This window comes from Camarhynchus parvulus, chromosome 1, assembly GCF_901933205.1.
Source record: "Camarhynchus parvulus chromosome 1, STF_HiC, whole genome shotgun sequence".
In the NCBI taxonomy this organism is placed as follows: domain Eukaryota; kingdom Metazoa; phylum Chordata; class Aves; order Passeriformes; family Thraupidae; genus Camarhynchus; species Camarhynchus parvulus.
Window position 1 is genome coordinate 74177595 of NC_044571.1, and position 11061 is coordinate 74188655.

Consider the following 11061-nt stretch of genomic DNA (forward strand, 5'->3'; position numbering starts at 1 on the left):
AGTAACAATGATTTTTTTAAATTTGTATTTGAGTCCATATGTATTTTTTATTAAAAAAGTAGGGAGTGATGGACAAAAGGACAGTGCAATAACTGTGAATTAAGTAAATAAAAGGACCCTATTGAGTACAGTGTTAGGTAAGTCACTCATTCATACCCCATCGGACCCTCTTAGTAGTTGCTATTTATTTCCTTCACCTTAAGTTTTGTAGCAGTCAAGTTGCTATGAGCAAGAGTATCCTCAGAAGATATAAATATCTTTGTTTTAATTTTTAACTGTTATAAAGTTAACAAGAGAAAAAGACTTCCCTACCTGTAAAAATCATTTTTTTGGCAAACGCAATTGTTAGCTAAAATGTATGCAGAATAAATCTCTGATTATTCATTCTGAAGGAAACTTGGATGGTGACTCTGAGCTGTACAGGTCTATGCAATTGCCAGACCTCAGACAGTTACAGGGAATGGTTGCTGAAATAGTTGCATGGGTTTTTTAATTTGCTGGGGATTTATTCCTCCTTATTTTGAGAAGGATACAATTACCTTTAAAATCATTGGTGCCTCAGTCTTCAGCATTCTCACCGCTGCAATGTCTCTGTCTGACAAAGTGAGAAAGACCTTAGACCTTGAAGAGTTTGGAAGAAAAATATGGAGGAAATAAAACTTAACTACTCTTCCTGCCAGTCTGAGAAAAACTGAGTATTACTTCAAAGCCTGTGTTAGAAGTGGTGGCAAAAATAACCTCTGTAATGTATTTATTTGTGTAATTAGATGGCTGATATTGCAGTAGCTCTGGATGATCCCAGCCTATTCTGTTCATTATTTCTGTTTTGACTGTCACAGTCTCCAGCAAATGTGCACAGAAGAAAATTGTTTTAGTGAAAAGATAATAATATTTTTGTTCTTCTTCCTTTTAACTTCATCTGATCTAAGCTAGAAGAATAGAAGAGTCTGGGTTTTTTTTCCCCTTCACTCTTTCTTCTTTAGTTTAGTCTTTATTTGAAAGTGTTGCTTGTAGATGAGTGCTAGTGACATAGCCCTTGGTGGCACAGGAGAGGTAGGCTGACGTGGATCTCATGTTTTTTTCCAGATGAGGATAGGCATTCACTCAGGTTCGGTGCTGGCCGGCGTCGTCGGTGTGAGAATGCCGCGCTATTGCCTCTTTGGGAACAACGTCACCCTCGCGAGCAAGTTTGAGTCAGGAAGTCACCCACGCCGCATCAATGTCAGTCCCACCACATACCAGTAAGTCCTCTTCACCCTTTCTTTCCTATTGTTTTTGTTCCGGCCTGTTTCCAGTTCCATCCTCTAACGTGCTCTGCCCTCAACACATGGGATTCAACAGAAAGTTGGTAGGGCATCAGAACTGAGGAAAGAGGCATTGCGTGGGGATGTCTGCTTTTGTTTGCAGGTTTGTATCAGAACGTACAAAGAAGTCAGGCATTGGAGGCAATGAGGCACAACAGAAAAGCCAGCCATTCCTGCTAAAAATTATATGTAACAGAAGCAGTGTGAGATATCTCCCAAAGTGATGTAGTTTTATGTGCTATTACAGCTTTTGACTGGGGATTTGGGTTCCACCCGCTAAACACAGTTCTTGAAAGAGAGCACAATCCCATTGTCTCAGAAGGAAGTCGTATTTTGCCGGTAAGGTCAAGAGACTGCAAAGAGATTTAATGCTTTCTTGAAGACAAAATTTCTTATTTAGCAGTGTAGAGACACACTTGATAGAAGCATTCTTATAATGTAGGAAAAAAGATTGAAAATGGCAAAGCATTATCCCCAGCATTTTGAAGAAATTATGCAAATGGAGAGAAGGCTTGATTAAATCTGGTTATGAGGAACAGCTCCTAAATAAAAAAGGTGTTCCTTATTGTTCAAATTTGACAGTTTGGCTATTAGAATTTCTACTGTTTAGAATACAGCTGATGCACTCATTTTTTTTTGGCAGGCTATCTCAATCTTCCGGTATTCTATATCTGAAGTAATTTTCTGAAGGTTTTGAGGCTGTGGTAAATCTGTACAGAGTTGCTCAAACAATATTGTTTTTCTTTCTTTTTTTTTTTCCTATTCAGAACTGTGAATGTCAAATCTTTTCCCCTATATCTATCTATATAAATAAAAATTTTAAATGAGATTTCTTCATCCGAGTATTGAAGTGTCTGCTATGCTAAAATGTGAATCAGTCAGAAATTAAAGTTAAAAGTAATTAAACTAGTGCATAAAGTGACATTCTTCTGAAGACCCCATTCACTTGAGATCATATTTTGAGAATGAAGCAAGTGTAACAAATTGAACAAGAGGTAGAATAACTGAATAGGGTTTGAATCATAAAGTGAACAGAAATCAATTGTTAACATGCAAGAGAAGGACAATCTATTGTTTTCCAAATCTATCAAAATCCAATCTATTATTGTTTACAGAAGACATTTTCATTTAAATAAAAATAAATTCAATAAATATGTAGGAAGTTTCTGTTTGGAGCTTGGTATCATTTGAAAATAAATTGGTTTTGGGACCTTCCATACACAGCATTCTACAGTGTTTGACTCTTGGTCATCCACTATGGGATAGAAGGAACCCTCTAAAACCTGGTTTGAACACTCACCATAATTTTGTTTACCATTTGTGCTCCAGTTACAAAAATTACACAGTAGCAGGGCTTTCGGTGTATGGTTTGTGGTTTGGCAAAAGGTGACTAAGACCCTGTGACAGGGAGCTGGACTTCTCTTGAGTAGGATCAGTTCTTACAAAGTGCTGTTCTCCAGCCTTAGATAGTTTTCAAGATATTCTGAAAGTGCAGTCCATACTTTTTTCATAAAAGAGATCTTAGCACTTCACAAATGTGGTTCAGGGGACTGATTTCACTTGGGGCTGTGGTGTTGCTTGCTCAGGTTTCTGTCTCTGAGAGCAGAAACTGGTGAGCTAAACAGCTTTATGGAAATATAACTAAAGAGCAGCTGTGGGACCTGTGGTGCACAGAACTCTTTTCATGCTGGGGCCAGAGTCACTTTCCATGTACCAGTGCACAGTGCCAGTTGTGTTGAATTTGGTTATGAGGCACCACCTCTGTGAGACACAAATTTGTGGTCATTGAAAAGCCTGATCTAGCTGAAGATGTTTCTGTTCGTTGCAAGAGGGTTGGACTAGAAGGGCTTTAAAGGTCCCCCCCAACCCCATTGATTCTGTGGTTCTGTGACTGTATTTTCTTTTCATCACAGTGCTGGTTAAAAGACTGTTCTGAAAGTTAGTTTGAGGGCCTGTGTATGGAGCTTGTTAGAAATCTGTGGGTTTGTGCTGCCTATTTTCTGACTCTTAGTACGTTGTGGCACAGAGAAGATGGGTTCACTTCACCTGTGTCTCATCTCTGCCCGGCTGCCACTGGGCGTTTTGTACCATGGCAGGTCAAATGTGAGTCAACTTGGAGAGCATTCTTACTAAGTCCTAGGTACCAAAACTTGAGTCAGATCTTCTCACCCTCCATATCTCTCGGGTTGCATCAAAACTGGTTTTTTTTCACTTCCCTTTAATCCTAGAGTATGAATAGGACCATTTTCTTCATGATTGCTGAACTTTCACCTTTTATGACCCTCATGTCTGTACTTACCTTGCAGACAGTTATCAATGTAGACTGTTTGCTTCAAAAAGGGAAGAAGATAGAAAAGTAACTGATTTTGTAGTAATGCTGTAACATAAAATTGCAAAAGAATACACAACAAGATACGGAATTATTGGTATTTTTAATCTGTGTTATTGTACTCAGTAAACAATCTGCTGTTAATCTGCTAAACAAATTCAGTGCTTGATTCAGAGAACTTGCAGTGGAAGTAACGGGCTAGACACATGGTTACAGGTGAAGGAAGTAGAAATGGAAAGAAAATATATGTTTGAATGAGATGCAGTTATCATTTAAAATGAGTGGCTAAAAGTAGTGATGATGAGGCTAGGAACAATTTTATATTACAGGCTTTGGAAATCATGTGAAATGATAAAATTAATGTGCATGGGGCAACTTGAAAAGTTGATTTCAAACTATACCTTCTGGCACAGTTGGAAGTTTGAAAACAAACAGGGAAGACGTCAAGAAATAACACTGTTGACACAGTGGCCAGAAGAGACTGCAATTACAAAATACTCAAAGGGAAAGAATTATCCAGAGTTTCTGACAGTGATCTGTGAGATTTAACATAATATCTTGGTGGTGTACAAATCAAAACGTAGTGATCTGATGCATCCATATATAACTTTTCTTAAATATAATTTGTATGAGTATATATTTATTGTGTATAAATAAAGTGATTCATCACAAACTGAAAATGTATTTGTATTTGACTTTATATTCTGTTAAATTCTTCTATTTGATCACACTGTGCTGCTGTGCACTTTGTTAATACTGCTGTTGTTAATATTTCTATTATCTAAGAGTGTTTTCCAAAGTGGATGATTTTGCAGTCATTATGAAAACGACAGAATTTTCAATTATATGAAACTACTGGCATTTATTGTCGTGTGTTTGTGTCTACCATGGCCCTTGATGGAAGTTGTGATACAACTTTTATAAAGCAAGCAAACTTTTATAAAGCTTGAAACATGTCCAATACTTACCAGCTTTCATTTTACAGTAAAGATTATGCATCCTAAAGTGTCACCAGCATTCAAATAATAATCACACCTCAGAATACCTATTATTGGTTACAGACACTTCCCTTCAAGCCTGTAATCTGCCTAAGTAAGAATCAGAGTCTAAAATGGTAAGTACAAGGTGTGATGTTTGTTGCTTAGCAGCCGCAGTGAGCCTGGGGCAGTCTTGCTGCAGTTACACCTGCCTGGGCAGAGCTCTGCTAGGTGTGAAACAACAACTTTTACAAAGGTGCACTTTGCATTTTTTGAATCTGAAACATCACTTCTGTTTGAAATACCCTGTTCACTTGAGTCAGACAGGTCTTTGGACACAAGGATCACAGATCCCCATTTGCTTTGAATCACTGAGTGTTGTGAAAGTAAATTGCTGGAATAGCATTAGTAAAACTTCCAGTGAAAAATGTGGAAACTGGAGAGGAAGTTGAGCATCCCAGACTGGTCCCTGTATAAACATATGGACAGAAAAGAATAGGAAAAGAAGTTTATTTAATTCATCATTATCCTGAATTGAATAGAATTGCACTATTTTCCATAGTCAGAAAGGAAGCACAGTAAGATTTATGAGACTCTTCAGCGCAGGAAAGAAATAAAATATTTTTTAGTTTTTTGTTTCAGCCTTTAAAAATTATTTTTATGAGATATTAATATAATATACCCACATTTGTCTTGTTTTCCTAGTAGTGTTGCAATATAATGCTTTGGGATTTCTAAGAGCTTATCAAAAGCAGGTAAACATAGTTGCTCCTGTTTGTCAAGTAACTCCTATTTAAGAATTAATTCTTTTTTTCCTCTTTCTACCTCTAGTCTTTTGCAGTATGTATTTCCCTTGTGGAGAATGTGCTTCTGGCACTCAGTGCTAGGTACAGATACTTTCCATTATCACGTGTTGGGCAATGCATCTGGGACCTGAGCTTAGGCAAAGATGAATAGCCTGTATCCCACATCTTCATCTTGATTTAACAGAGAGTGTGTGTGCCTCATTATTGAGCTGGGTGAGGTCATTGTGTGTTATCTGCATAAATTGCTCCTCAGCCTTTAAAATTGATTAAAACTGATGTAGGTTTTTAAGAGTTCTTTCACAGAAAGTTGTATGAAAGAAGCTTTATGTAATTAAGAAGTATTTCTATACTTCCTTCTTTACTGGGATTTTAAATTAAAATTAGGCTTTTCTTTAAAGTCCTAATTGATTTTTATTTTTATAAAAATCTTTTTCCTACAGGTTATCTATTTATATGTATTACTTCTCCTACAGGTTATAGCTATCTCTACATCTATGTTTTTCTGCCTCATATGGTCAAACCAATGAGCTTGCCCTCCCAAGTGCCTTTTCCGATTATTTCAGATTTTATTTCTCAGCATACTTTAAAAAAACCTGTTTGTTTTTATGTTGGTCAATTCACCATGCATGTTTTCAAGAGATATTGGTGAACAGATAATTTAGTTTTCGACAGATTGGGAATACAATTTATTCACGGGTACAAAAAATTATTGCTAGTCTAATTTTAGAAGCATAGTCAAAACGCACTGTTTTTTCTTGGATTTCTGTTCCCAGTGTCACCTGCTTCTGTGAGGCTGCACCTCCACAGTCACTGTGTTTTGTGATGGTGGTGCTTGGGCCTCTGGTGTCTGTCTCTGCTTGTGCTTTGTGATGCTGTATTTTTCAAGGTTCAATTTAATTCAAGATTCACTCTACACAGGATAGTTGTGCTAGATCAGTGAACACAGTAGTTAACAGTGTATGTGTACCCCACAGTTTCAGACAGCTGATCTAAAGCTAAAATGTGTTTAGGAAAAAGTCATCTGTTGGCTACACAGCTGTTAAAAGTACAAAAAGCTCAAGCCTGCAAAAATCCAGGCAGGTCCCGAGGCCAGCAAGATTTACACTGCTACATCAGTGTAAAGCCTGAGGCCTTTTAGTAGCAAACCTGTGCACTGAGCCTGTGATGTCCCAAAGAGAGAGCAGAAACCCAGTATTCTTTTTGCTTAGGTGAGTGAGAAAAAAAGTGTTAAAGGTCAGAGATGGACACTCACCATGCTGAGCTGCATGTGGTATGCAATATATTCCATTAAAAATCATGACTAGCCCTTTCATAACCTTTCCACAGTTGACCTGTATGAAGAAGGAACACCGGTGCACTAACTTCCATTGTTTAAAAAGTAATAAATGCAATGTGAAATTAATTAGGTAGAGATGTATTCAGGGTATTTTTTTCCGTTCTCGCTATGTTTATAGCATGCACAGAAACTGAGGGAGAAATTCAGACCTGCTAAAGTTTAGAACCAAGTGCAGTGATTTTTAGCATTACAATAGCAAATTCATATGTTTATACAGAGTATTTTAAGAGCAGCCTTCCAAAATTTCTAGTGAGTGCTGTAATAATTTATTGTCTGTATTCATATGGAAACAAATGAGCTGTTCTAGGTTATCAAGAAGATGCCCAGTTGGTGAAGGAAGCAACACTTGTTGCCACAGAGAAAGGGAGCAGCAGTCCAACAGGAGACAGTCTTCTCATAGCCTGTTTGGAAAGCCATTAAAATTAGATTTTCCTAATCATACCAAGTAACGGGCAGATGTGAACAAGGTTAACTAAAGGATTTACAGTACTTTTAGAGTTAGGGTAGAAAGAACCTTTTTCTTTTGTTGATCTCTCTCCCTGTGATAGGATTTATGGAAGATTGACTTGGCCAATGGTGCATGGTGCGTTTAGGAGTGCAGCGCATAGTTTCCTTTGTTGTTGAGCATTTTATTTCTCTTAGAACTTTTGTTCAATTTTGGTCTATACAGACCAATTTTCCTAAAGAAAAGTTCACATTGAAGTTTAGTTCTGAGTGGGTGCTTTTGTACTCTGATTCAACAATCCAGGGAAAAGTACAAAAGCCTGACGTCTCTGAGAGACAGAGGAGAAAAGTGTGGGCATGGAGGGAGTTAAGAATCGTCATGGGCTACATGCACTCAGTATAGAGGGCTTTGTAACAAATAATTCTGCAATAGCAAGTCTCTGTTAGTTCAAATGGGAGAGATGAGCAATCACCATTTCTTACTTCAAATTAGAGGACTGGGCCATAGGAATCATGTGAAGTTTAATAAGGGCAAGTGCCAGATTCTGCATATGGGACCAGGCAACCCTGCTTGTGTGTATAGACTGGGGAATGAGAGGCTGCAGAGAAGCACCATGGAAAGGGACCTGGGGGTCCTGGTCTGTGGCAAGTTGAACGTGAACCAGCAGTGCCCTGGCAGCCAGGAGGCCAACCCTGTCCTGGGGGCATCAGGCACAGCATGGCCAGCTGGGCAAGGGAGGGGATTGTCCTGCTCTGCTCTGCTCTGGGGCGGCCTCACCTCCAGGGCTGGGGGCAGTTCTGGGTGCCACAACATAAAAAAGACATGAAACTATGGGAGAGGGTCCAAAGGAGGGTGATGGGTCTGGAGGGGAAGCTGTATGAGGAGTGGCTGAGGTCACTTAGTGTGTTCCACCTGGAGAAGGGGAGACTGAGGGGAGACCTCATTGCAGTCTGCAACTTCCTCACGAGGGGAAGCAGAGGGGCAGGCACTGATCTCTTCAGTTTTGTGACTGAAGTCAAGAAAAAGGCATGAAGCTGCATTGGGAGAGGTTTAGGCTGGATATCAGGGAAAGGTGCTACCCCCATAGGGTGGCTGGGGACAGGAGCAGGCTCCTCAGGGAAGTGATTGCGGCACTGTGCCTGAGAGAGTTCAAGAGGTGTTTGAACAACAGAGTCAGGCTCATAGTGTGAAGCTTGGGGATGGTCCAGTGCAGGGCCAGACTTGGACTTGATACTCATGATGGGTCTGATGAGTCTCTTCCAACTCAGCATATTCAGTGATTCTATGGTTTTCTGAATAGAGAAACTGAGGAAGATGTGACTGTTTCTTGCCAAGATAGTTTGAAATATAATTACTGTATAATTACATCTGTGTGAAGAAAGAGCTACAGCTTTTAAAAGCTTCTTTAAGATTCCCCCTAAGTATGATCCCAATTTTCATTCACACACAGACCTCCTGATTTTTTTTCTTAAATGAATGAGCAGAAAGGAAAAAAAATAGGATAATTCTCAGATACTCTCTCTTTTTGTCTGAAAGCAAGAGCATTCCCAGCAAGGAAAGGACAGAACAAGAATTTTAAAAGCTCTGGAAGATTTCAGGTTAGGAGGAGAAGGTGTCAAAGTTAATCAACTGCAAATCACTGTTTAAGAAATTCTTCCTCCCCTGAAACATCATCGAAGAAGACAAGCTGAGGGCAGACCTTATTCCAGGCAATTTATAGGAATGCCTGAGTACCTTGACCCTCACAATTTGAGCTCTGAAATGTTAATTGTGTATCCAACTACTTGAGTGGAACCCAGAATTTTGAACCTGTGAAAAACCTACTATAAAAATATCCTTTGCAATAGTGCCCTGCAGGGAAATTCACAGAAGTGATTCAAAAAATACAGCTAAGAGAAATGCTTCGGGATATTTTCAGACTAGTTGTTATATGAATATTCCTGAACTGCGGAGGTTGTGTAACTTCAGCTTAAGCTCTCTGAATATGGGACAATCTGGGGACATTTTTTATACAGTTAAAGCTGCAGCATAATTTCCTGAAGGTGAAGGATAAGATTGTGCTCTCAGGGTAGATTGTTCTTTCAGGCTTTTACAACTGGCAGCCTGTCCTGTTCACAAAGGAGGGCTCTGAGACCAGTCTGTGAGGTGAGGCGACCAACCCAAACTGGGTGCCAGCACCCAGGAAATGTTCCAGAGCAGAAGGTTGCACCCTGGATCTTCTCCTGAACCAGAGAGGAAGTGCAAAAAATGGATTGCATGGGATGGAGTGGCTTGGTCAGCACCTGGTCCAGCCAAGGTCAGCCCACCATGGTGCAGCTCAGCACACATCCCTAAGGATGTGCATTATTCATTCACCTGCTTGGCACAAGGATCTTTTGGGGTTCTGTGTACCCATAAAAAGGAATTCAGTAAACTTAGAAATGGCCATGGTCATCAACTGCTGTTGATTTCTTTTTAACATCACAGGTGGCCTAAAAGTAAGAGGGAAGATTTTGCAAAAAAATATCTTTGCTGATATGCACTGAGAATTTGCAGATAACTTGTTTCTTTAGTATATACAAAAAGCTGTAGGAAATCAGAGGCAATTTCTGAATTTTGATCTCACTCTCAGACTGGGAAGCCAAGTATCAGGACCAACATATTATTTAAGGAATTTGAAGAACCTGTTCTTTAGGAGAAAGCTAACAAGAGGTCATTTTCATAATGATGAAAGTCTTTTTAATAGTATTATTCTATGAGCCAGAAGTTTTTTTTTTTTCTTTTTTCTTTTTTTTTACCCTTAGAAGGGTAAAGTAAGTAGGATAGAATGTAATCATAGGTAACTTCCATTAACATTTGGTAACAAAGGTTTCCTGCCATGCTTGCTTGAGAGCTGAAATGTTATCCCATTGAATGTCAGCTGGACAATTCCTGAGGTTTAGAAGCTGATTCATGCATCTAATACAGGATGTGGAGTCTATCACAAGCCACAGCAGTGGAGGAATCTTCAAAAGACTAATTGTTGATCAGTCCTGGAGCATTTAATTGCAACCAAGTTACAATTCACAAAGCAAGTGAAAATAAGATGGGTAATAAATATCTTGTACTTTTTTTTCTATGAGGAAGTAGTATAAAACACCAACTAATCTTAGTGCCAACCCTGACCTTACTCAAATAATGTAGATATACTTTATGGTTTTGGATTTGTGTAACTGTCATTAAAATTACCTGATGTTAGACTCTGATGAGGAAACCATTGATTTTTAGGAAGTCTGGATGCTCCATAGTGAATAGTCAGTGTGGGGAAGAGTGCTGCAGTGAAAACTTACAGATTTAGCTTAGAAAGTTCTAAGATTTCAGCTGTTCCATGCAGAAATCTAATTTGGGAAGCTGTGAAGAGTTATTTCAGTATATTAAGCCTGTAGTTTGGGCGCACAAAATATTTACTGCAAACATTGCAGAGATTAAAGGAGAAGCTTCTCTGTAGAGGCCTCCACAAACATTCATGCAGTTTAGAAAAGATTCAGTATTTTGATCATAAAATTGACAATGTGGACTTTCAAACCACATGCTAAATAAAGTTATCCACAGAAGTTCAAAGGCACAAACTTTGTTGGATTTATAACCAAGCGATTACTTAAAAGCTGGAAAGAAAATGCCTTTATATGTCAATGAGCTTGCACACTTTTGTCTGGTGCAAAACTCATGAAAAATACTCTGTAAAGGAAGTGCCATTGCATATACTGACAATCCTGCAAAATTCTCCTGGCAAGAGGATTCATTCATTCATTTGCTTTCCAGAAATCAACTTTACAGGCATTAAATAATTACAAAATTCCTTGGAAACTTATAGCATTCTTCCCAGTTATGTTTTTGAGCTTCAAA

General features: G+C 38.8%; 1 protein-coding gene across 1 annotated transcript in view; it reads left to right on the top strand.

Annotated features, from left to right (window-relative positions):
- Positions 1–11061, top strand: part of GUCY1A2 (guanylate cyclase 1 soluble subunit alpha 2) — a 152798-nt gene that overhangs the window by 122787 nt on the left and 18950 nt on the right. Inside the window, 1 exon segment of the mRNA XM_030944247.1 lies at positions 1087–1241. Coding sequence (XP_030800107.1) covers positions 1087–1241 — 155 coding nt within the window.